At 46.1% G+C, this 25,671-nt stretch overlaps 5 protein-coding genes across 6 annotated transcripts; 2 read left to right on the plus strand and 3 right to left on the minus strand.

Annotated features, from left to right (window-relative positions):
• Positions 1–4,032: 4,032 nt before the first annotated feature.
• Positions 4,033–6,800, plus strand: LOC125986066 (diamine acetyltransferase 1). Its single transcript, XM_049749452.2, has 6 exons — positions 4,033–4,294; positions 4,888–4,939; positions 5,333–5,413; positions 5,724–5,825; positions 5,898–5,938; positions 6,376–6,800. The coding sequence occupies exons 1-6, from the start codon at positions 4,232–4,234 to the stop codon at positions 6,550–6,552; spliced, it is 516 nt and encodes a 171-aa protein (XP_049605409.1). The 5' UTR covers positions 4,033–4,231; the 3' UTR covers positions 6,553–6,800.
• On the minus strand, positions 6,015–8,800 carry LOC125986065 (MICOS complex subunit MIC26). 2 transcript variants are annotated; one of them, XR_007487536.2, is made up of 10 exons: positions 8,690–8,800; positions 8,242–8,337; positions 8,035–8,163; positions 7,881–7,913; positions 7,753–7,807; positions 7,561–7,656; positions 7,239–7,330; positions 6,964–7,053; positions 6,771–6,878; positions 6,015–6,541 (listed from the first exon to the last, which is right to left on the minus strand). XR_007487536.2 is itself a non-coding variant. In XM_049749451.1 (9 exons), exons 1-9 carry the CDS (start codon positions 8,705–8,707, stop codon positions 6,834–6,836), a joined length of 654 nt encoding a protein of 217 aa, XP_049605408.1. In that variant the 5' UTR covers positions 8,708–8,800; the 3' UTR covers positions 6,683–6,833. The 2 variants fall into 2 exon arrangements, 1 of the variants encoding a protein (XP_049605408.1); XM_049749451.1 differs by lacking the exon at positions 6,015–6,541 and having other exon boundaries at positions 6,683–6,878.
• A 50-nt stretch (positions 8,801–8,850) lies between these two features.
• On the minus strand, positions 8,851–14,492 carry klhl15 (kelch-like family member 15). Its single transcript, XM_049749438.2, has 10 exons — positions 14,197–14,492; positions 13,568–13,626; positions 13,353–13,461; positions 13,124–13,262; positions 12,824–13,012; positions 12,503–12,727; positions 12,170–12,331; positions 11,883–12,092; positions 11,627–11,817; positions 8,851–11,544 (listed from the first exon to the last, which is right to left on the minus strand). The coding sequence occupies exons 3-10, from the start codon at positions 13,370–13,372 to the stop codon at positions 10,776–10,778; spliced, it is 1,905 nt and encodes a 634-aa protein (XP_049605395.1). The 5' UTR covers positions 13,373–13,461; positions 13,568–13,626; positions 14,197–14,492; the 3' UTR covers positions 8,851–10,775.
• Positions 14,493–14,622: 130 nt separating this feature from the next.
• Positions 14,623–17,930, plus strand: eif2s3 (eukaryotic translation initiation factor 2, subunit 3 gamma). Its single transcript, XM_049749450.2, has 13 exons — positions 14,623–14,843; positions 15,014–15,087; positions 15,469–15,532; positions 15,621–15,748; positions 15,814–15,935; positions 16,010–16,104; positions 16,172–16,330; positions 16,470–16,604; positions 16,704–16,798; positions 16,874–17,018; positions 17,113–17,282; positions 17,425–17,597; positions 17,670–17,930. The coding sequence occupies exons 2-13, from the start codon at positions 15,019–15,021 to the stop codon at positions 17,731–17,733; spliced, it is 1,419 nt and encodes a 472-aa protein (XP_049605407.1). The 5' UTR covers positions 14,623–14,843; positions 15,014–15,018; the 3' UTR covers positions 17,734–17,930.
• A 165-nt stretch (positions 17,931–18,095) lies between these two features.
• si:ch73-173p19.1 (uncharacterized) lies at positions 18,096–23,321 on the minus strand. Its single transcript, XM_049749435.2, has 16 exons — positions 23,129–23,321; positions 22,538–22,644; positions 22,311–22,438; positions 22,063–22,214; positions 21,744–21,914; positions 21,228–21,663; positions 20,997–21,107; positions 20,549–20,863; positions 20,225–20,467; positions 20,035–20,133; positions 19,760–19,953; positions 19,506–19,680; positions 19,278–19,434; positions 18,974–19,127; positions 18,794–18,905; positions 18,096–18,726 (listed from the first exon to the last, which is right to left on the minus strand). Exons 1-16 carry the CDS (start codon positions 23,147–23,149, stop codon positions 18,548–18,550), a joined length of 2,754 nt encoding a protein of 917 aa, XP_049605392.1. The 5' UTR covers positions 23,150–23,321; the 3' UTR covers positions 18,096–18,547.
• Positions 23,322–25,671: the final 2,350 nt, after the last annotated feature.

Here is a 25,671-nt window from a genome sequence, read left to right on the forward strand (position 1 = left end):
ATCTAAGAAAGGCATTTGACACAATAAATCATGAAATATTATTCAATGAATTACATTGGGATGGCATCAGGGGGAAACCATTAGAGTGGATCAAGAGCTATTTAACAAAAAGGAAGCAGTTTGTGAAGTTGGGTAACACTTGTTCAACGTGTTTGGACATTACCTGTAGCGTCCCTCAGGGGTCAGTGTTGGGCCCTAAACTTTTTATATTATATATAAATGATATATGCAAGGTATCACATATTTTGAAGATGGTTTTGTTTGCAGATGACACAAATATTTTTTGTTCTGGTAGTGATTTATACACCTTAACAAGACTAATAAATAATGAATTAAGCGAATTAAAGGTATGGTTGGACAGCAATAAATTATCCTTAAATCTGAGCAAAACAAGAGTAATACTTTTCGGTAATCACAGAACTAATTTGAAACTAGAGATAAAGTTGGATGGGGTTAGTATTGAAAGAGTGAATGAGATTAAATTTTTAGGGGTGACGATAGATGATAAGATCAGTTGGAAATCACAAGTTAAACATGTACAAACTATATTATAAAATCTCAAGATGCATCGCAGCATTAAATAAAGCAAAACAGGCTCTAGATCATAAATCACTCCGAATCTTTTATAATACACTAGTTCTTCCATATTTCATGTACTGTATAGAAATCTGGGGTAATAATTATATAAGCACAATATATCCACTTATTATTTTACAAAAGAAAGCAATACGGATCATTCATGGGGCAGGATACAGGGATCACACAAATTCATTATTCTTACAGTCAAAACTCATCAAACTCAAAGATATAGTGGAATTCTGTTGCCAACTAACATTCAGAATCTTTTCACTGGAAGGGAAGGGGGTCATAATTTAAGGGGAACATTTAATTTCAGGATAAGGAAGGCACGCACTACAAAAATAACATTCTGTATTTCAATTTGTGGAGTTAAGCTATGGAATACTTTGGAAGGGACGCACAGGGAATGTTCAAACCAATCTGTCATGCTGTCATGCTTATTTTTCGGGTTGTTGTTGTCTTGTCTTGTATCATAGTTTCACTTCCTGTTTTATTTTGTCAACTCTCTCGTTTCAGTTCGTGGCTCCTTCCTCTGTGCTTCTGTTGTCTTGTATTCCCTGATCCCGATTGTGTGCACCTGTGTCATTTGGCCTAATTGTCTGCACTTGTGTCCCCGCCCTTTTGTGTGTATTTAGTCCGTGTCTTCCCCTTGTCTTGTGCCAGTGCGTTTTACCCCGTCCCGACCGCCAGCGATTCCTTGAGCTAAGAGAACCAGTAGATGTACTCCCTTTTTTGTCTCGCCTGAGTGCGACACCTTTTGTTAGTACTTTTTGCCACATGGTTATGTACCGGTAGAGATACTCCCTTTTTTGTCTCGCCTGAGTGCGACGTCTTTTGTTAGTACTTTTTGCCCCTTGGTTTCCCTCGGTAAGAGGCGCTTTGAGTTGTTGTTTCCTGTCTCCCACCAGTTGGAATAAATCCTTTTTAGTAACACTCTGCATCCGAGTCCTCTGCCTTGAACCCAGCCTGACACAATCAGTTTAAAATAAGATATAAAGAAGAAATTATTTTTACAAGGTACAAAAATAAGGGTGTTTGAGTATCATGGGGTGCTTAGTATTTATTTATTTACGTTTCTTTGTTGGTTTTTGTTTGTCTGTTTGTCATTGTTTTGTTCATGCTGTTTTTTGTTTTCTATTTTGTTTATTTTTATCATTCAGGTATCTTTGTGTTGTATTTGAGGTATGTGTGTATGTTAAATGTTTGTGTGTGAGATATATGTATGTATTAATATTGAGTAGGTATATGTTTAGTGTTCTAGCGATCGGCAGGTGGAAGATAATTCAGTAATTTTGTATTTTGTTGGGATAAGTGAGGCAAAATGATTTATGGCTGGGTATTTAGGGATTATTAAAAGGGTGTGGGATTAAATAAATTATACTTTTTCCCACTCCTTTTCAGGCATGTGGATATGATTTATGGTTTCCTTTGTGGTTATATCTTGATTGCTACTCTTTTAGTTTGTGTGTATGTATATCTATCTATCTATCTATCTATCTATCTATCTATCTATCTATCTATCTATCTATCTATCTATCTATCTATCTATCTATCTATCTATCTATCTATCTATCTATCTATCCATATATACACATACACACACATATATATATATATACATATATATATATATATATATGTCTGTATATATGTATATGCATGTATTTTGTCTTGTCTTTTCATTTGTGTACAGTAATCTAATTTTTTTTCCACATGTTTGAAATAAACGAAACGAAACGAAAACGAAACCAATGTCCAAACAAAACAAAACAAAGAAACAAATAAATGAAGAAAGAAACATAAATAAATACAAATAAAAAAATGTGTCGTGTTTTGTTTACGACACCTCAGGTAGACTTGCTGTGTCTCCAGAGAAGCCAAACAATTTAAAACAATTTAATTTCCTGTCTTATCAGCCAACCACCTGTAATAAAATCACTTTATGGTATAAAATACGTCACACAAGATAAGTTGTTTTGTTAATTGTAATGTAATGTTTGTTTTCCATGAGGACAGCAGTCTGACTCTTATGGAAAAGAAATAAAGCACTAAGCAACAAACTCTGTTTCTCTTTTGAGAACCAGACTAAAATTCTACTTATATTTTTGTTATGGATGAGCAACCTAAAGATCATCATCCAATAAATTATTAACCACCGTGTGGCTGATAAAATGTCAGTCTTATCTGTGTGAACGTTCATTCAGGAAGAGAATATTATGTACATGTAGTGAGTCTACAAAGGTTGAACCGGGACAACGGGACTATTGTTGTTTGTTTGAGATGTTTCAGTTTTTAAGGTCAAGTTAAAATTAAATGTTTCTTCAGTTCCACACTTTGTTGTTGCCCTGGGTGGCGGTTAGTGAAACAGCAGTCCTGCATAACCGTACCTGACGCCTTGTTGAAAAACAGCTTTTTTGGGACACTCAGAATTACGAAATCTGTAGGGGGAGGAATGTCAGATGCTAAGTGATGCCTCAAAGTTCCTCCACTGTTGACAGAGCTTTTCCAGTTTGACATATAGCGTATGGCTTTGTTGACGCCTCTTTCAAATCAGCAGTGCCCCCTGTGCAGTATTTGAACGTTAAAAATCCATCCATCCATCCATCCATCCATCCATCCATCCATCCATCCATCCATCCATCCATCCATCCATCCATCCATCCATCCATCCATCCATCCATCCATCCATCCATCCATCCATCCATCCATCCATCCATCCATCCATCCATCCATCCATCCATCCATCCATCCATCCATCCATCCATCCATCCATCCATCCATCCACCCTATCCCAGCCGTCATCGGGCAGTAGGCGGGGGACACCCTGAACCGGTTGCCAGTCAATCGCAGGGCACACAGAGACAAACAACCATTTGCACTCGCACTCACACCTAGGGACAATTTGGAGTGCTCAATCGGCCTACCAGGCATGTTTTTGGGATGTGGGAGGAAACCGGAGTGCCCGGAGAAAACCCACGCGAGCCCGGGGAGATCATACAACAGAAAATCAGAGATGTTTGGTGCAAAAGGCTTGATGGGGCGAACCGGACAGCCAGTAATTCCAAAATGGTTTGAGAAAACAATTCGATCTGATGTGGAAAAATACTCCTAACGTAAACATAGCCACGCTTCCAATTGGATAAGAAAATTGCGAGCTGGGCGAATAGACAACCGACCAATGGGATGGGAGAAATTTGTGAAATGGGTCATGAGGAAAAACATCAAATATGACGCATTTTAGAGTATTCACTCACACACCATTGTTTGTTTACTATTAAAACGCGCTAATTCTTGGACGTCCTACTTTGATTTGAGAAAAGAATTCCAACGGATTTGGAAAAGTACTCGGCACATAAACATACCATCGATTCCGATTGGGTAAAAACGACCAATTGGATTTGTAGAAACTGAGCCCACCAATCACAAGGCAGAATGAGGCCGCTATAAAAACAGTAGTAAACAAAGACGCTCGAGCAGTAGTTGGCATCGACCCGTCCTGGGTGTCTCTTGCTGAATGTTGCGGGACAAACTCGTCCGGATCAGCGGCTGACTGCGGGGGGAACGCGTCTCTGAAGCGAATGAAGAAACTCCTAATCTTTCACTTCACTTACAGAGGACTTCGTACGAAAGGAAAAAAGAGTAAACGGAGGAAATGGAGTATAAATTGCGAAAGGCTGAATCAAAGGACGTGCCTGATATATTACGACTGGTGAAGGTAGCTCCACACGGCAGTTATTCATAGCTCGCTTTTAATCTCAAATGCATCACTTGGAAGTGGGTCAGATCAGCCGCACTCAAACATATGCACGAATACAGTTCGCCTCGACCTGTTTTTAATCCAAACCATAACAATAATTGGAAATAATTTGGTCGATGGCGTTGTCATAGGCTGACCCATCATAACGAGAGCAAAAAATGTAGACATCATAGACTAAAAAGTACCGAAAGTGTTTGCGTGTGACGTCACCGTCGTCATTCTTTGTTCTGGTCCGATGACTCACGTCCGCTTTACTTGCGTAAACAGCAGCTGGTGTCCGGTCTGCAAGATCTATTACATATATATGTGTGTGTTTGTGTTTTATATATATATATATATATGTGTGTGTGTGTGTGTGTGTGTGTGTGTGTGTGTGTGTGTGTACACACACACACACACACACACATACGTACACACGCACACACAGACATATAAATGTTTTTAATGGATGTTCTTTCATTAAGCATCCACAATGAAACGCTTGTCAGGTTTAATGTGTTTTTACTGCGAGTGTGAATGTGTGCAGTGAACAAAAGCCTTCTTTATTAAAGGAACTTGCCAAGTATGAAGACATGGAGAACCAGGTGACGCTGACTGAACAAGGTAAAAACTACGGGTGGTAAAAACAAAGATTCCAATTTTTTTTTTTTTTAAGTATATAATAATTAAGGTTGTACATGGATCTCAAATATTCCTGGTAACTTTCCTCGAGGATTTATGGTAACTAATTAGAAATTCAGGGTAATTTAATTAATTAAATTAATGAAATAAAAAGTGCTGTTTTATGGATAGCACTTTTGTTACAGCTGAAGTTTGACCGACCGTTAGCTTGTTGGAACAATTCTCCGTTGTTAGTGTTCTGCTATCGGGCCGATCTCAACTGTCAGTTTAAAATACACAAAGTATAACTCTTTGTTTTGGGTCTCGCTTCTACCGAGCGTGACATCAATCCGCCCGAAGACTTGGCTCTAAATAATTGAATGTTTGTCGTCGCAGAGCTCCTGGAGGATGGCTTCGGCGAGACGCCGTTCTACCACTGCATCATCGCTGAAGTCCCAGGAGGGGACGCCAGCCAAGGTCAGCAAGGCCGTAGCGTCATGGAAAGAAAATGCCTCACTTCCTCCCTGTGTTGGGGGAGGGCAAATGGAATTCCGAGCCAAGCATTTATTACATTTCCTAGAGCCCATGTACTCACAAGTAGGACATGTTGCTAGTGAGGCAAATTCTGCCAGTTGACATTTGAATGCGATTAGTGAAACACCAGATGGTAGCTTCACATAAATGAAAATCTTTAGTATAATTCAAAGTCATTCGAGCCAATGTTATTTTATGAGCATTTATCAAAGTGCGCATGTTGACGGAAGTGTGGAATGTGCTGTGCGGGCAGATTCCAAGGTGGTGGGCTTTGCCATGTACTACTTCACGTACGACCCCTGGGTGGGCAAACAGCTCTACATGGAGGAGTTCTACGTGATGGACGACTTTCGAGGTAGAGGGACGAGCATCTGCTAACACCCGCCGTCGCGCTCCGCTCACATTTACGCGTCTCATGTTATCACAGGCCTCGGCATCGGCTCGGAGATCCTGCGGCGGCTCAGCGATGTGAGTGGCGGCAACACACTATTTTTGTCTAATTGAAGATCCTCAACTCACTTATACGTAGAGCAGGGGTGTCAAACAATTTTTTTTCGCGGGCCGCATTGTAGTCATAGCTTCTTTCAGAGGGCCATCATGACTGTCAACCCAAATAAATGTATGAGCACCTCATATTATATACAGTAAAAGCTATAAAACAAACTGACAACTTGTTTTCAAATCAGTCGAGTAAAAACTGGTCAAATATTAAAAAAAAAAGATATTAAAAGTGAAGACAATTTGCAGTTCTAGTAATGACACGAATTTGATGCACAATTTGTCTTCGCGGGCCACATAAAATGATGTGGGGGGCCATATCTGGCCCCCGGGCCTTGCGTTTGAACCTGTGATGTTTGGTATAGTTCATTGTAGTGACTTGACTTTTTCGCCCCACCCCCTCGTAGCTGGCAGTGAAGACACGCTGCACCGGTATGATGTTCGTAGTGGCCGAGAACAACGAGGTGTCCATCCAGTACTACAAGCGTCGCGGCGCCGAGGACCTCTCTCAGGAGGAGGGCTGGCGGCTCTACCGCTTTGACAAGAGCAGTCTCGTCAAGATGGCCACACCCACTGAGGAGTGACGGCGCCAGGAGAGGGAAGGTTTCAGTTATTAAATAAAAACCGAGACATAATTTCTTGAAATGTTGGCTTGATGCCACCTGTTTAAGTTACTAAACTATAACAAAATCTAATCACACACAATGTCAAAAGTTTGCTCCAAGATTTCGATTGTATTCCAAGACACTTTAACAAGAAGTTAGTCCAACATAAATGGGCATAGTGAGCATTCAACACATACCTGTGCACAATAAAGATAAATTAATTTAAATGGTGATTTTGTTGGTGCGTGGCTTGTTCGACTTCAGCTGGGTGTGCCGCCGCTCTCCCCCCGCTCAGTCTTGTCAGGCTTGACAAAAAGTTTTTGTTTTGTTTATGGTTGCAACTCAAATCTTACACATGCTAATTGAGCTAAGCCCCTCTCTGAGACTCACCTTCTGTTTGCTAAATGGCGGCTCTTTCCATAGTGTTTCAATGGCGACGCGACCTTGCTTAACCCACACGCACGCCGAGTCGCGACTCACCTGTGAGAACAAACAATGTGGGAACGGTTTTATTACCTCTGGTTGCCAGTCAAGGTTTCAGGCCAGATTTGAACCCAGAATCTCTGGACTGTGAGCCAAACATGGTAACCGCTACTTCACAATGTTGCCTCTCACCACAAACCCAAACAATAAGAACCACGAGATCGGGAATAAACCATGTGGACCTTGAAAAGCGAAGCGGCCTGCTGAGGGTAGAACATGGATGCGCTGAGGGCCATGAGGCCCAGCGGAAACGCCACACGCTTCACCTTCGAACCTGAAGACCAAACAAACACGCTGTCAGGGTGTCGAACTCAGGCAATCTCTCACCTTCACCCGAAACTCATTCAGACAAAATTAAGTGTAAACGTGCCTTATCACGCTCAGATGTTGTTGGAGTGCTTTTATAACAGTACGACTTAGCTTGTTTCCATGTCTTCAACGGGGTTTCAATGTTTTAAAGAAATAAAAAATATTTTTGTAACATTGTTGTGGGTGGGAGATCACCTTTGGCCAAGTAAAGTCCCAGCAAGCCAGAGAAGCCCACCACTGCCATGCTGGGGTACAGATCAGGGGGCGGATCGTTGAAAAACTGGTACACGTCTGAAAGAGGACACCGCAAGCTTTGTGTCTTTTTTTTTTTTTTTTTGTCCTTTTGGATTAGCACAAAACATGAGATCTTGTAATGGCGGCTGCTACCTGTGACTGCAGCGGTGGATGCGACGACAGCGGGCTCCACCCTTCTGTACACATCCTATGGAAAGTCAAACACACATGACTGTCACTGCCAAAAAAGCTTTTAATAACTTATTTAAAAGTTTCCTAACCTCAACTTTGTCTGCCGCTGCCTTTCCTGCTTTCTGTAAACACAATGCAGATGTGAAACCAAAAAACCTTTGCTGTCTTGTGATTTCTTCAAATTCTCATGGCTCTTTGAGCTTTCAATCCAGATCCTTGGTGTGCGTTTCAAGCACATCATACCTGACATTGATTTGTGTATGGTTCTGCCAATTTCCTCAGTGATGCCACGCTCTGTTCCAACTGTCCCGCTGCCGCCAATGGATCCACCCGGGGCTGCTCCTCCTCGGCTCTGCTGTACAGAGATGGCAGCTAAAAAAAAAAAAACAGAATCTGATCATTTCTTCCATATTTGTATGTTTCTTTAGTGGTCTGCACAGTACTGCTCACCTCGTCGATACTCATGGCCGGCTGCGCGCTTTTCTTTGGAGCCTCGCAAGCGGCAGCACTCGGCAGCAGTCCAGGAGCTGCGGCAAACAGCGACACCTGCAGGAGTAATGAGAACATGACAATTACATCACACCAACTTCAAGATAAGTCACCTTTGCTTCAATAAATAAAATACTTATTTCAAAACGGCAGACGACAAAAATAACAGGGTTTTCATCAACGCTTAAGCACCTTCCCATTAATACTTACTACTATCAGTTAGCATGAATGTAATTGTTTAAGTCAACTGTTAGCAACCAGCTAATGTTAGCAGTAATCCTGCGCAGCAGTAAATTGTCGAACTGAAATTAACTACTTTACTGCGGTCACATGCACGAGACAGAGTATTGTGTCAACACCAAACTAGGCTTCGCGTTTGAGAAACGTGCAACAGTAAAGATTAATTTACCAGTTTCACGTATGACATCTTCCGTCGCAACTACCTTCCCTTTCTACGGCAAGTCGTAGAGGTTACACGCATGCGCAGTCAGACTTAAAGGACTGTATTTTGTTTGATTATAGGATATCTATTTAAAATCAGAATAGTTTAAATTAAACTGACAGCCAGAATTCATCCAATATGAACATTTATTTCTGGAAAGAAGTTACAAACATTTCCAAAGATTTACCCAGATAACATGTTCATTTGATCCTGCCCTCTTTCTATTTCGGCGCTAGCAAGGTACTGTTAAGGGATGCAACAATTAATCACAAATTATCAATCCGATTAATCGATTAGTTGAAAAAAAATTGACCAATCGATTATTAACTAATCGTTAAAGTCTTACTGTGTGTATATATATATGTATATACAGTATATATACTGTATGTGGATATATGTTTATCGTCTACTCTGTTTGCTTACTGACGGACTAAAGGATGCTGCGAGTTGGCAAGGTAACACTTTTTCATCACATTTCTTTAACAGCAAAAAGATCCACTTGCAAACATTCCTCAGACAATCGCTTTGACACATATGACCGTTTCAAAAACAAAAAACAACAAATGATGTGCCAAGAAAAAAAAAAGACCCGTTAAAAAAAAGTGCATAGTTAAAATAACAGTAGTTACAAGGTGAACATGCGAGAAATTAAGTGGAACCGATAAGCCGCACCAAGTGAGGGAAAATATGAGCTGACATTGCGTGGAATGTGTTGATTTAAAAAAATCCGGAAGTGAAACATGCTGTTCGAGCACACAGCAACACGCAGGTTACGCAGATGTTGCCATGGTAACAGCTTCACTCCAGGCAGTTTGGAAGCTGTGAAATTGAATTTGGTAGCATTAACAGAAATGAAAAATAATAAAAAAAAAAAAAAAAAAAAGGGAGGAGGCATCTTGGCAACTATGTTTTTCAGTCTTGTGCAGTCCCCCCAAAAATAAAATAGGATGACTTTATGTCTCAATAATAAATAAAGCAACACATGACTGCATAGCTTGCTAAATAAATAACATTAAAACACTGCATCAGTATGTTCTGAGCCCTTTGCGTAAGAACATGAACAGACAGAACCAAACCCGGGCGGTCGCCTAAATACGACAAACCTTGAGTGCCGATTGGCTGAGAATTCTACAAACCAAGCAGAACAGAGTGTACGTGTACCGAGTGTCATGACCCGACAGAGGGACGCACTAGAAGCCCAAAAACCATTTTCTTATGAAAGTTAACTCAACTTCAGCAAATGCTAATTCAATTCAATTTGTGTGTGTGTGCCCTCGAGAGTAAAACAGTAGCTGCACGAGTTCAAACCTCATTCAGTGCGTCAGGTTATTGATTATTCATTCCATATAACATTTCTACGAGAACATGAATGATTTCATTTCACTGCTGCTGACTTTGGAAGTTGAGCTTCCGGTGCGTTGAACGGGAAAGCGAGAAACCGCCCAAACAGGTACAATCCAAACCCCCCCGACATCTTCTAGTGTGAAAGTGTTTGGAACCTCAACGACACAGCGCGCTCAGGTGTCCGTGTGCTAGGACATGCTTTGTCCTCACAAGGAAGACAATTCAGCACACTAATATAACGGGCTGTCGTATTCGTGATGTTTTTTTTCCTCTCCCTTCCTTCCACTACAATATGACATTTTTGTCTGCCCCCAAGTTGAACTAGTTGATACAACTAGTACATAGTTTCATCTCACTAGTAACATTTTGTTGTCCTATTGGTATGCCAAAGATGCGTTCGGATAAAGTGTGAATTGTCTTATTGGTGAGGGTAAAGCGCGTACGCCATGGCCCTTCAATTGGATATTAAGGGTATTGAATTAATGCTCAAATGGTTTTCCGTATAATGTGTGCCAAGAAGACCACTAAGCCTCGCCTTGAGTCATGCGCAGAAATGTCATACAATCAAAGTGGAAGGCAGTGGGGGGGGGGGGAAACCTCGTAAGACTCATTTGAGTATGTGGACAATTCAGCGCACGAGTAGGATACGGAATAAATGCTCCCCCCGTGTGTAAAAAAGGGAAAAAGTGTGTCCAGTGCGTGGCAGACCTCAGCTGCAGCGTCTGACGTGCTCCAGCACGTACTCTGGGAAGTGCAGGGTGCACACCTGCAGCCCGTCCAGTTTGCAAGGCATCCGGGGATACTCGTCCTCCTTCCATTTGTTGTCGTCAGGGTCAAAGGTGAGAATAGAGTCGCTGTAGTGTCCGTTGTAGCAGAGGCCGCCCAGCACCATAATCTGGCGCTCCAGCACGGCCACCCCGTGGCCGCTGCGCCCGATGGGCATGGACGCCAGGATGGTCCACTCGTCGGCCTCCGGGTCGTAGACCTCAGTGGACGGGCAGCCCTGCGACTCAAAGGAGGCGCGCAGGATGACGCACACGCCGCCAAACACGTACAGCTTGCCGTTGTGGGAGATCATCTTGTGGAAGCAGCGGGCGTAATTCATTTTGGATTTGTTTTCCCAGCAGCCGGCATGGGAGCCCGGCAGCGGTGCGCCGCGGCCCCCGCGCGTCCGGAGAGAGTCCGACCCGCTCGAACCCCCTCCTGCCGCCGCTCCTCCTCCCGCCGAAGCTTCCCGGCCTGGATCGAAGACGCACACCTGCTTGGAGGTGGACGAGGACGTGATGCCGCCCGTGATGTAGAGCTTCCCGCCCAGGACGGTCCCTTCGTGTCCGTACTTGTTGACAGGGTACGGGTCCACAAACTCCCAGCGGTCCTCGGTGATGTCATAGCGCTCTGTGGAGTAGAAGGTCTCGTCCCGCGTGCGGCCTGCCACCGCGTAGATGAACTTTCCGATGACGCCGACGGCGAACTCTGACCTGCAAAGCGACAACGGGCGACCAGACAGTGGCATGATGCTCGCAATGTCAGCCCAAGGGCACGTTGATGACGAGCTCTGACCTAGGCACCGACATGTCCGCCATGCGCAGCCACGAGTTCTGCCGAGGATCGTAGCGGTACACTTTGGACGACGCGTGAAACTCGCCGTCGGGCCCAAGCTCCTCCCCTCCCAGCAGGAAGGCGAAGTTGTTCACGATGGCCAGGCAGTCGGGTCTCAGCGGCACCTGGGGCCCCTCCAGCTCCCACCACACCTGAGGGACCAAGCGGGTTACTGCACCGAGCTCGCCGTCACGACGTGGGTGTCGCCGATTAGTACCTTGGGGCGCTGCAGCAGCAGGATTTTGCTGTTCACCATGCTGTGGCCGATCATGCCCCGGAAGACGGCCGTCTGCGGCCGCTGCGAGCGGATGCGATTGGCGCGTGTCTCGGCCAGAGGCTGCTGGTTGACGTCGTGGAAGTAGGACAGGGCCTGCTCCACCTCCTGCCGCAGCTGCCTTGAGTAACGGTAGAACTCCGACGTCTTCACCTGCGGGCGGGATTGCGGAACCAAATGTAAAAAATTGTTTGATCTTAGTAAAGTCATCTCCAGGGACTACTTGTCACCTTCTCAAAGATGTTTGCAGGCGTCATGAGGCAGAAGCGAACCGACTGGATAATGGTGTCTGTGTGTCTCCAGCGCCGTCGGTCGTGTCGCAGCCACGACTGCACCGCCTCGTACAGCTCAATTTCCGGGTAGCGACTCAGGGCGTCACTGTTCAGGTAGGCCTGGGGGACAAAGGAAAAGAAAAGTTGCTTGATTAGCGCTGACTGTAACTAACTGACCAAGGTTTACCCTGATTTATTTGTAACATTTTTTACACAACCTAACTTATTTACTTTAAGCATCAAGGAACCAGTAAAGTAACTAGTTACTAATTAAAAGTAACCGTGGAAAACCTGTAATCTCTCCAAGCTGAGGTAGGACAGGAAGTCGGCTCGACTCATGAGCGGGACAAAGTTCTCCAGGAGGAAGTTGTCCAATTGCTCCTGGATGCCTTCCACTCCCACGCTGAAGTCCTCCAAGAGCCGCATGACCTCGGCACAGTTCTCCAGGCAGATCTTGGCCAGCAGGAAGGAGCAGCAGAACTCTACCGCCTCCGTCAGCTGCACGTACATCGCTGCCTGCCACCACACGCACAGCGGGACGTAATGTTTGACGACAGTTCATCCGTCAAAGACACATATTAAGTCATTCCTAAAATTGCATGGTGACATCACCTGAAGGATCTCCTGCACGGTGGGCATGCTGAGCTCCAGCGAGCCGTAGTACATGAAGCGAAGGATGTGCCCGAAGCCCGCTGCCGTCAACCCCTTCAAGTGGATTTTGTCCTGGTCCCGCTCCCTCATGTCTGCTGTGAACATGACTCGAAAGTAGTCACTCTGAGTGGCCAAGAGCGCTTTGTGGGCCTAAAGGAGACATCGGTAATAATTGTTATATCGCAACCACTGGTCTTTCGAGGTCATCACAAGTCTACTCAACTTGATGCGCCCGATAAGCACGACGTTGCCGTCACAAACCTGGAAGTGATGCTCGTCGATCATCAGCGTGACGTCCAGGAGCAGGCGCTCCTCGTACAGCGCCCGGAAGCCCGACGACACGCTCCCATCATGCACCTGGGATAGATACACCTCCACTTCCACCCCCGACATAGCACACCTAATGGTGGCGGGAAATATTAAAAACACACAGTTGAACAAATGTTAAGTGGTGCAGAAAATGGATAGGATTATTTTTTTATACACTTGCCTCTGATTGGCCACAGGCATGTCAGATGGAGTTGTCCCAGCCAATCAGAGGACAGTGCCCCACTGTGTCCAGCTGATGCGAACAAAGACCCTCAGTCAGCTTCAATCACCTGGGAATTTTTTAATAAAATAAAATAGCAGCACACGAGAGGATGATGAAGCCGTTTCAAAAGATTGGAGATGAGGAAGGTGTCGGTTAAAGTGTTTTGCACTCACAGCTTCTGATGTCTGGACTCAAAGCGGCTTCTGGCATTTCCTGTGTTTGTGTTTCCAGCCTGGTTTGATACATTGCAAAAGAGGAGTCAGGTGCACAGCACATCTCCCACAATGATGCAGTGACTTGCTTACAGTGCTTCATTTGTATATGCAGTATAAATAACATTCTACATTTGTTTAATTATAAGTGTCCGGAGATTTGCGGATGTTGGTGGTAAAAAAGCCATTCAATTTTAAAATATTATTGTGGACATTTTTAGACTTTAAGAGAATGTAATAAATAGTACCCAAGATGCCCTGAATGAGCAACATATTGTAAAGTTGCTAAATTAAAATAGGTGTTTCACGCTTAAAATATTACCTGGCTAGCCTTAAGTTCAACCTTGAAGTTACAATGTTTTGCCTTGGTGCCCAAACAAAGGTACGTGACAGCACCGCCGTTGTGATTTCAAAGCTGCCTAACTAATCCAAACCAATATTAACATGAAACACCGAGGCGCCGAACGACCGTGATCATACGTCTCCAACTGTCAGGACAACATTGTTTACTAGTGTCGGGAGCGGCGGGGTTCCGAATGGGCTGGACCAGGGGTAACAACTTAGCCTAGCGGCTAAACGAGGTGTCTCACCTCGGCGCTGAGAATCCACACGAGCTTTCCTCGCTTCGGACATGGAGCGATGCCGTTAGCTCCGGAATGAGAGACTACTGCAGCGACCCACCTCCATGGTCTCAGCCCTCAGCCAGAGCCCCGGTTGGGCTCAACAGCAAACGGCCAGCAAACCAAATCGATCCGTAGGCTTTGTGGATGCCATTTTCTAGCTTTGCGTCACGTCCTATTTTAGCGGAAGTGGGGCCAAGTGTTTGCAAAACTAAAGTACTCTATAATAAAAATGGACAATCTTTTTTTGGGGGGGTCATTTTGTTCAAAAATAGTAACATAAATCACAAATCAACCAACTCTTAAATATGTCACTCAACTCTCCATGCGATTCTCTAAAAGACTACAAATGCTGGACTACAAGAGACCCGTTGATGATGTCATCCATCCACGACGGACCCGACACGCGAGTAACGTACACTACTGATCTCTACTCACTGGAGACAAAACTCGTTTGTTGATATTGTCAACGGTTTGGAAGAAGTCCTTTATTAAACATACGCGAAGCGCTTTGGCTGGACGTTAGTGAAGTCCCCATTTTATTTTATTTAAAATTTGGACTGTACCTTCAAGTTGCATCAGCCGTAGTAAAAGGACCCTATTGCGTTATTGTTCAGGTAAAGGCAATTTAAGTGAAATAGTTTTTTTCACGAACACATATGTTAAATTTACTATGATTTAAAACAACCCAAAGTTCAATTCATCACACATTATAGCAGAATAATTCATTTCATTCAATTCGGGCATTGTCCTCGGCTACCTTTTCCTCCCTCCCTTCCTTTTCCAGTCAAGATGGCGGGCGACGAGTCGGGTACAACGCTGGGCCAGCCTCATTTGGCCAAACAGGACCTCAGTAGTCTGGTAAGTGCTTCACGAAAAACACTGACACCTTTGTGATTTCATGAGCAAGACTTTGTCAGTTTTTGTCGAAGATGAGCCGCAATAGAAGTCTTGTCTGTTGCCCGCTAAGCTGCGCCTCTGCCATCACCCGGCACACGACGGCTGGCTAGTAGCTGTTAGCTAACTTGAATTAGATTTTATTGACACTTGATTACGTCTTGATATAACATTTTGATGGCAAAGTACTGTATTCCACTCAGTACTTTTAACGATAATCCACACAGCCATATGCTTATGTAGACAGACAATAAATGACCAATATGACACATGACTAGTTATGAGCCGTCCACATAAACAGTACATCCATCTGTTTCAACTTGAATGTGTTGTTTACCTCCGCAGAATGTGTCCCAGCTGACGACTCTGTCCCCCGAGATCATCAGCAGGCAGGCCACCATCAATATCGGTACAGCCGTATAATGAACACCATCGAAATTCACACATCGCTCTGCATTAATTAGGGCGACCAACCAAGTTCTCGTTTTTAATCCCAGGCACCATCGGTCATGTGGCGCATGGAAAGTCCACAGTGGTGAAAGCCATCTCGGGTGTTCACACCGTCCGCTTCAAAAATGAACTGGAGAGGAACATTACCATCAAGCTCGGCTATGCTAATGCTAAGGTATGCTTGGTGTCAAGGCGCCGCTACTGATGCTGATGCTAACTGCTCCCATGTTGTCGCATTAGATCTACATGCTGGACGATCCCAGCTGTCCTCGGCCCGAATGCTATCGCTCCTGTGGGAGCAGCACCCCTGATGAATTCCCCACAGACATCCCTGGCACCAAAGGCGATTTTAAACTTGTCAGGTGAGTTGGACTTTCTTCTGACCAAAAATGTTAAATGTAGCACTGTGTGTCTGAAAGTAATCGGTCTCCCGTAGACACGTGTCCTTCGTGGACTGTCCCGGTCACGACATTTTGATGGCGACTATGTTGAATGGAGCCGCCGTCATGGATGCCGCTCTCCTCCTCATCGGTGAGTTGTTTCGTCCGTATCAATGTCGAGGTGTGTGACCGGTGAGTTAATGTTTTGGTCCTTCTAGCGGGCAACGAGTCGTGTCCACAGCCGCAGACGTCGGAGCATCTGGCTGCCATCGAGATCATGAAGCTGAAGCACATCCTCATCCTGCAGAACAAAATCGATCTGGTAAAGGAGAGCCAGGCCAAAGAGCAGTATGAGCAGATCCTTACCTTCGTCCAGGGTGAGAGCCAAAGACGATGCAAATGCAACATCATTTTTTTTCCCTTAATACAGTGGACAAAAATGTGCTTCAATCGGTCTAACTCAAGTTTTGGGTTTCCATCTAAACCAATGTCCTTCATATCCACACTGATTGACAGGTACGGTGGCTGAGGGCGCCCCCATCATTCCCATCTCTGCTCAGCTCAAGTACAACATCGAGGTGGTGTGCGAGTACATCGTCAAGAAGATCCCTGTCCCTGTTCGAGACTTCACCTCGGAGCCCAGACTCATTGGTGAGAAACCCACGAAAATTGCTCTTAACTTAGCGTTTGGCATTTGAGTGTATTTGCCCACCACCAATGCTTCGTGTCTTGTTTGTCCACATCTTGTAGTCATCAGATCATTTGACGTCAACAAACCTGGCTGTGAAGTCGACGATTTGAAAGGCGGCGTGGCAGGAGGGAGTATCCTGAAGGGTGTCCTCAAAGTGAGACACTGGGGGGGAAAAAAAAAAGTTTTCCATGATGACGTGAGCGTTAACAGTCTGTCTCGGTGCCTGCAGGTAGGCCAGGAGATTGAGGTGCGGCCAGGCATTGTGTCCAAGGACCATGAAGGGAAGCTGATGTGCAAGCCCATCTTCTCTAAGATCGTCTCGCTGTTCGCTGAACACAACGATCTCCAGTATGCTGCGCCCGGAGGCCTCATTGGTACGTCCGTCCTTGTTGACGGTTTGATGTTGAAGTGAACCGTTTGCTGATTTATATATCTGTCCGGTTCTTATGAACTCTGACCTTGGGACAGGTGTGGGTACCAAGATAGACCCGACGCTGTGTCGAGCTGACCGCATGGTGGGTCAGGTGCTGGGCGCCGTCGGGGAGCTGCCGGAGATCTTCACCGAGCTGGAGATCTCATACTTCCTGCTCAGGCGGCTGCTCGGCGTGCGCACGGAGGGAGACAAGAAGGCTGCCAAGGTGAGCGCAGCGTCACGGGATGTTCAAGCTCATCCATGCTTGTTGCATATAGCTGGCGTCGATGCTAATCGTCAGCATGTCAATAGTGTTCTGCATTGTTTATTAGCATCAAGCTAAGCAGACTTTACTAACACCCTCACAGGTCCAGAAGCTGTCAAAGAACGAAGTGCTGATGGTGAACATCGGCTCGCTATCGACAGGCGGCCGTGTCAGCGCCGTCAAAGCTGATCTGGCTAAGATCGTCCTCACCAACCCCGTCTGCACCGAAGTCGGAGAGAAGATCGCTCTGAGTCGACGTGTGGAGAAACATTGGCGGTGAGGAACATTAGCCACAATATTTATTCCTGATTCTGTCATCTGATTCGTTTCCCCTTTTCCACTTTGCAGTCTGATCGGCTGGGGGCAGATCAGGAGGGGCGTGACCATCACGCCCACTGTGGATGACGACTGAGAGAAGGGGGCCGTTATCATTGCAGCGTCCCTATCAGGCACCGCAAATGTCACATTGGTCTTGTTCAATTTTCTCCTCCTGTTTGTTCTTTTCCCGCCGAGAAGACAAACAGGAATGACGCTAGCATATTTGGGACTGGCACGAACATCTTCCGCCAACAGTGCGGCGGACATTCACTAATAAAAGTTTGGAACTAACTTTTTGTTGCATTTCAATTAAGGCAAATAGTCTGTGCACTTGGCTGATATGATGCAAGTAGAAACCATAGGTTAAAATTTACACATCAGCCCAGCTGTTATTTTATATTTTGTGTAAGTTGGCATGTGGTCAGCTTTGCAGTAATAGGAAGAAAACTGTCAAGGTAACCATTAGAAACAAGATGACACTATATTGTCCTTTTTTCTAAATACAACAGAATTAGGAATAACACAAAAGGTCCTTGTTGCATTTCATAATCAACAAAAAAATGACAGCACAGTTAATTATGTTGAATTTACATGTTTCTTATAACGCGGTGTGAACGTTCATGCTCTATCTTAAGTGTTCTTGGTTTCCTCAGGGTAACGCAGAAAAAAAGCTATTTGAATACTGAGGGTCATTGATTAGATTTTCAAATGGGTCAAATTGACACCAGCATGTTAACCCCCCCTAGTTACGATAACATTTGAACTGAGAACATTATTGCTTCTCAATTTACATTTTCAAATGGGTCAATTTGACCCGAGCTGTGCCTGATTCACAGATCATCATCGACAGTGCAAATGGGGAGGGGGGGGGGGGGGGGGGGAGTATGGAAGGGGAGTGTTTTTCACTGCTACGAGGCAGCCTCCCATTCGTCGTCGGAGACATCGTCGATGGGCACGGCACGCGTGTTGCTGGCGCGGATGCTGCTGATGTGTGTGGACGCCAGCAGGGCAGCGATGCCCGTCAGGCTCACGCCGGTGCCATCCAGGTTCACCTGAGCCAAACGCATGTGCGCCAGGAACTTCACGCCTAAGGGGTAGAGTTGAAAAATTTTATGACGCCTAAGGCGCGTTAGAGAGGATGTAGATGTGCTAACCATTATCTGTGATTCTGGTGCGGCTGAGATTCAACTTCAGCATCTGAGGGCAGTGGATAAGACCTCGCCTCACCACACTGTCGCCCACCTGAGTGCTAGCCAGGCCCAACACCTGCAAAACAACAGTTGGGTTTAAAATAAATAAAATAAATAGAAGGATTAAAGGTACAGCAGCAGGACCTGGAGGTGCGGCAGGCAGGTGATGAGCGCTGCCACTCCTCGACTGCTGACTGCCGTCCGGTCCAAGCACAGCTCCTGCAGCTCCAGCAGAGGGCGCAAGTAGGAGAGCCCGGCATCTGTCACTTGTGTGTTACTCAGAGACAGCTTCTTTAATCTGAACACACACACATACAGTAGATGTAATGTTGTCTATCCATACTAACACAGAAATGATGAGGAAAAATTGGGGGACCCTATGGAGCCCAGTGATGAACATGAGACACAATGGGGACATTACGCGACAAAATAGGACATGTGCATGTACCTGGTCATAGTGCAGAGGTGCTGAACTCCCCGGTCTGTGACTTGCGTGTAGTCCGTTAGGTCGAGCTCCACCAGCAGCTGCAGCTGCGACAAGAACGCTAGGCCGCCGTCCGTGACCGAGTGGCGTCCTGGGAGGGTAAGGTGAGTCAATGCCAGTCCTACAAGACAAATTGCACTTGAGCGACCAGATGCCTCATTCTTCGGGCCAGAAGCGGACGCTGGCGCTAACCCGATACAATCTGCAGGGCGTGGTCGCCGTTGGACACGCGCACCCCCCCCAGGCTGAGGGACGAGAGAGACGGGTGGGCGCTCAACTGAGCAAGTGAGGCCTCAGTCACGCCCGTGCCGTCCAGGTTGAGCGTCTGCAGGCCTGGCAGCTCGGACAGCGCGGAAACGTCGGACACCTGGAGGGACACGCATTGTAAACAGAACGGCCGGCTGAAAGAAAACCAGCGCTATCTGCTGGTGGCTGTGGTGTACTACCTTGGTCTGCTTGATGCTAAGCATCCGCAGCTGCGGCACACAAGCGGGCAGCACGGCCAAAGTAGTCTCGCCGACCGCTGTCTGGTTGAGGCTGAGCTGCGAGAGGCACGGCGGCGCCGAGCGCAGGTACAGCGTCACGCCCGCATCCGTCACTTTGGTTTGGTCCAGCGACAGGAAGCACAGGCTTTTGAGACCTGACAACATGAAAGCAGTTAATACAAGCGGCGTTACGTAACCTCAATCCGATCCGAGTGCGTGTGGAAGGAGTTTGCAACCTGTGATGTACTGCAGACAAGAGTCGGTCAGTTTGCTGCAAGAGGCCAAGTTGAGATACTGCAGTTTAACCAGACTGGACAGAATTGAGAGGCCAGAGTCTGTGGGAGAGAAGGGAGAGTTCAAGTTTTTATTTTATTTTTAAATGGCCTCCAATGAAACCTGCTTGAAGCAAGGCGGAGTTGTTTGTACCCGTGATGAGCGGCGAGTTGATCAGGCTGAGATGCTTGAGCGTGGTGAAGGCGCGCAGCTGGCGCAGCAGCTCATTGGTGGAGTACGGGTAGCAGTTGAGGACAAACTTCTGCAGCGGACAGCCAAAGAATAGCTCCAGGTTGCGCGGACGCAGCACACGCTCCTGGGCCATGTGGTTCAGCAGAAGCTCCACAAGCTCAGGTGTCAGGCCGGCCAGGCTGCTGCTGTACTGCATACTGGGAGCTGGAGCGCATGAACACAGATAAAACAGGTGTATACACACGTGCATACACACGCACAGAGGCACAAATTCACAGCACTCACCCGTCATGAGCTGGACGGTGGCGCGCGTGGCCAAGGTACAGAGCGAGGAGACGCTGGGGGTCTTGAAGGACCTTTTGGGGGGAAGTGGCTGTCCCTGCGAGGCGGGGTCTTCGTGACGCGCCGCCCGCTGCAGACGCTCCACGGCGGCCTGCCCAGCGGCTCCGGGCGCCGCTCGCCCCTCGGCGGCGTCCGGCTCGGGTGCCGGCTCATCTTCCGGGGCCTCTCTAAGACGATTGCCCTGCTCGGGCCACCGGTGTCTGGGCTCCAAGCCACCACGATTCCTGTTCTCCAGGAGAAACGGAAGTCGCGGCAGACCTGGCAAAGCACAAAGACGTGTCATTAAAAATGCCAACGACTCAATCTGATTAAGTCGGCTGCTTCCTAATCTTCTATAAATAGCACAAAGATGTTGTGGGTAAAATGCTACATTGTAAAAAGTGCACAGTACCATTAAGCAAATGTGGAGCTTCTCCCTCTTCTTCGTCACCGTCATCTTCCTGTTCGAGTTGGACTCCAGCAGCTTCGTCGGGATTGCCAGCGACCAACTTTTGGCCTCGCCCTGTGAAATGACCGTATGTTCATGAGCTTATGGACGTTTAGACTGCTAAAATTTTCCCGGGAAGGTGGCAGCATTTTTGCATGCCCCTTATCCCAAATTCTAAATTAGGATCAAACTTGCCCCAAAAGTGAGAAGGTCCGTGTAGAGGAGCACCTCCAGAAATCCCTGCGAGACTGGCGGCCTCTTCCCACACGTGATTGGGTAGCGGAGGGGGCACGACAAAATCTGGCCCACCCGCTCTCTCCTGGACTGGGATTGGAGGAGTAGGACACGCCCGCCGGTCAGGTCCGACCGGGGGCGGCTCGGCAGGGCCGGCCGGGTCCTGGGGGGTCTCCGGGGGAGTTGTCTGAATGCAAAGGGCGGCGTTAGGCGTGAGGCCGAGGGAGCGCAGTGAGCAGGCCAGCTCAGCCTCCCCAAAGCGTTTTCGTGGGAACCCCTGGAGGAGAGAGAAGGCGTGGAGGGCGGGATGACGTCCCGTGATGTGCTCCACTACACAGCGAAGCGGCGCGTCAGCCGGAAAGCTTTCGCGCATGGACTCACCGGACGGCAGCCGGATCTGCGGCGAGGCCACAGACGAGACAACATAAATTCGGCATCCCGCATTGATTACCACCAGCAACGCCTTTACCACCTCACCATGAGAATACAGTTGTTATCCACATTAGTCTGAACCTTCCCTCCAAGAGTGTGCCCTTGACTGTCATCGGACGGCGACGCCCCCTCCGCCGCCGCCACGCCAGACTGGCTGCTCTTCTCCTGTAAGCTCCGGCGATCGTCGGCAATACGCTTTAGCACCAACTCTCGCTCCTGGAATGAAGATGAAACAAGAACAAAATGAGTCAGGTGCAACTGTACAGTGCACATTGTGATTAAAAACAAAGCAATGAATTGATGAACAGAATATTTTTGACACTCAAGACTAGCACGGGTCCAACCGATAAGATCCTCGAAATACCTGTTTCTTTTGCCGGCGCTCCGCCCTCGCCTGCTGAGTCACGCGTTGCCTCTGCTGCTCCTCAAAGTCACTTTTGTCCTGTTTGATGCGCGACTCGATGGGAGGCAACTCTCGGGAAGGCGGTGACAACTTCTGCGCTAATGAGCTACTTGCTGTGACAACATGAAAATGAATAACCACAGGTAATGATGACATGTCTTCAAAATTGAGAAATGCTATTTGCTTTCAAGTGTAGTTGAACATCACACCTGGACAGTCAGAAGCAGATGTGATAGTCGACTCTTTCGGAGGGTTGAAAGCCGCGAATGCCGTTTCCGCCGGCCCCGTCGGCTGCTTGAGCAAACTGTGTCGTGCATGCTGATGACCCTGCAGAAGCCTATTGACAATAAGGCAATCAAACGTCTCTAATTGAATTAAGAGGTAACTATTTTAAAAACTCAAGGAGACACAGTTTATGATATGTGGACACACTCACCACTCGGCCGCGTCCGTCACGGAAAAATGACCGGCCTGCACAGCAGCCTGGATCTGCTCCTGTGTGAAGCCCATTTCGCCAAGCGTGTGGAATAGCTCCCCAATTGTCTGCAAGACAGTCAAAAAGGAAACTTCTCAAAGGAGCTTCTCAAATGTAGAGGTGGCCACCTCTGCCGAATACTGGACTATGATATAATAGACTACTGAATTATTAAATAACAATCATAGTATTAGACATGGATGTGGTGACCGATTCATGCTCGGAATCTAAAGATGGGTATGGTGAGCAATCTATAACGTCAAACCCACTTGGAACTGCTGTCACCTTAATCTATTGCTCTTAATTTCAATGACACCGTTTTAATCAACTCTGACGTATTTACAAAGCAGTTTTACTTTAAACATTTAAAATCAAAATAAAATATAAAATAAGCGTATCAGTCGAGCTAAGCGTGATAGTTTGTGACGCTTGCCTGTCACAGCCGTTAGCATAACAACTAGCTTAGCCGCCGAGGCTAACTGGCAAGCTAATATGCCCCTCAGCGCGTCCCGCGGGACTTTTACAACACCCAGCAAGTCGTTTGAAGCTTACCAGGGAGCCCGAAGAATTCATGTCCGCCTTTGGGTTTGCAATCAAAACGCTGAAGTGTAATTAAACAGCAACTTTACAGGACTTCCTGCATCAGCTGCTTTGCTATTTCAAACGCAGGCGTCGACTCGATGCTAGCAGGCACGAGACAAACGTCCTGCCCCCTTTTGATTGACAGCAGAACAACAACAAACCAGCCACAAGATTCTTATTGTGCACGAAGTTGTCCATTGTCAACATATCAGTGGCTTTGATGGGAAAACCGGCTTTATGATGTAATGATGCACTTGCTTTGATCGAGTCACTAATCACATGGGAATAAGGAAGATTTGTTTTCGAATAGCGGCACGGTGGGGCATTGGTTAGGGTTAGCATGTCCGCCTCAGAGGGTGCGGCCTCGATTCCACCTCCGACCCTCCCTGTGTGGAGTTTGCATGTTCTCCCCGTGCCTGCGTGGGCTTTCTCCGGACACTCCGGTTTCCTCCCGCATCCAAAAAACATGCATGGTAGGCTGATCGAGCAGTCCAAATTGCCTTAGGTGTGAGTGCAAGTGCGGATGGTTGTTTGTCTCTTTGTGCCCTGCGATTGGCTGGCTGGCAACCAGTTCAGGGTGCCCTCCCTCCCCCTGGGCTCATTCTAGACATTCTAGTGGTACATAATAGAATCACTGCCCAAGTAGTTTGGTTCTGTTGAACTTTTTAATGCAAATTTCCTACATTTAGGCATGGTGTTCATGTTCAAAACTTACATACAGTTACAGTTACTTGAAGTAATGTTCTTGAGATGAACAACACTCTAGCCTTGCATTATGAACGGAAAAACATCCACAAAACGATGCAGATTGACAGCACAGTACTTGAGACCATGTTTATTCAAGGATGGATCATCAGCAAACACCTTCTAGAATCTCCATCTAGTCATCCCTTGTGATATTTAATAAGGTCTTCTATTTTTAAAATTGAAGGTCGTGGCATCATCATCCTAACGGAACGTGCCCCGCCCCTCTACAGCCTCTTGTCAGACTCACCAAGTTATATTCACGCATGCGCAGAAAATATTGAACTTGGAGACGCCGGCAATAAGTTGCCCGAATCCACCAAAGCACAACCGGAATGGGCAACATTAATTTCAAAATAAACTAAAGTTGGAAAAACATATTTTTATAACTGCCCAGTTTTGTTTGTGTATGTACCCTGTTAATTTATAACAAAAAATGTATGTATTATATAACGTTTTAGACAATTTTGAAAAGTAACCACTCAAATATATTTGACGTTGAGCTTTGATTCATTTAACAACTGACCGGAAATAGCTTACATTTTAGTTTGCTGTCTGACACCGGTTGAGAGCAAGTCATCCAGCCAGCCAGAGGCGAGAGTTTGAGGTGAGTGCCACCTGGTATCTCCGTGGAAATAAGTGACAAATTCGGTGACATTTTGGCTTCATCAGACGGTTTTAAAATGACTTAAGGCTGCGGTTGAGTTGGACATCCGTGGTTGTCTGAGGGGGAGTAAGTTGACCCCCTCACATTGCGAGTGGTCCACAGTTGTCTGCCACACACACACACACACCCTCACACACACATGTTGAGTGACTTCGCTTTTGTTTCTCGGCTTATTATTAACAAAAGACCTTGGAAATGTGTTCCCACTTGGAATTCTCTTGTGGGTGGGAACAGGTGGTTTTATATAAAAACAAGAATATCGAATGGTGGAGTAGAGTGAAGTGTCTGTTAAGCTAGCAGGTACCCATTCAAAATATGATTGCTAATGTTAATGCTGTGTTAGCATCAATTTATTATTATTATTGTAATACATAATGTATTATTAACTTTGATAGTGATAGGCAGAATAATTCAAACTCCCGGTTAGTTTTGATTTAAATAAATTGTGTAAAAAATGTCCCTTTAATAACAAGAAAAGTACAAGCACATTATTCAAAAGGTGAGCAAAGTGGTCACATTTTTAAATGTTCAAAAATTAAATTGACAAAAATAAATTACCTTTGTGCATAATATGTAACAACAAAAGTGCGCTGCTTCCAAGCAAAATTAACCTTTGTCCCTGAAAACGTGAACAAAGTCCTGCATACAATATATCAAACTGTAGCACTTCAGGTACATGACAGGTCAGTTGCTTAATTTTAGTAGAAAGAAAAGTCAATAGGTTGCAAGGAAGCCACGAAAAGGGAAAGAATATTTTTTTAAAAATCAATGTGACCCAACAGAGTGGTTGTTGCAACCTATGTTGACAACAGGATGACATCACATGACTACTATCGAGATGTCAGGGTGAGGAAGGATGTGTCTTGCTGACTCATCTGTTTGTAAGTAAACTATCTAGTAGAAGATGAAGTCAAAGTGGAATAAATCAATTTTACTTTTAAGAACGCCAAATTCCATATTTTCTATTGCCGGACAATCTCGAAGACGTCGTCCTATCTTGGTGATGATTTGTTTTCTCTCGCCTGTTGAATATGCGGGAAGGGATTTGTCACAAGCGTAGTGAACGTCTCCGCATTCCTGCTGGAAATGGCTTGATCATGCA

This window comes from Syngnathus scovelli, chromosome 18 (genome assembly GCF_024217435.2).
Source record: "Syngnathus scovelli strain Florida chromosome 18, RoL_Ssco_1.2, whole genome shotgun sequence".
Classification (NCBI taxonomy): domain Eukaryota; kingdom Metazoa; phylum Chordata; class Actinopteri; order Syngnathiformes; family Syngnathidae; genus Syngnathus; species Syngnathus scovelli.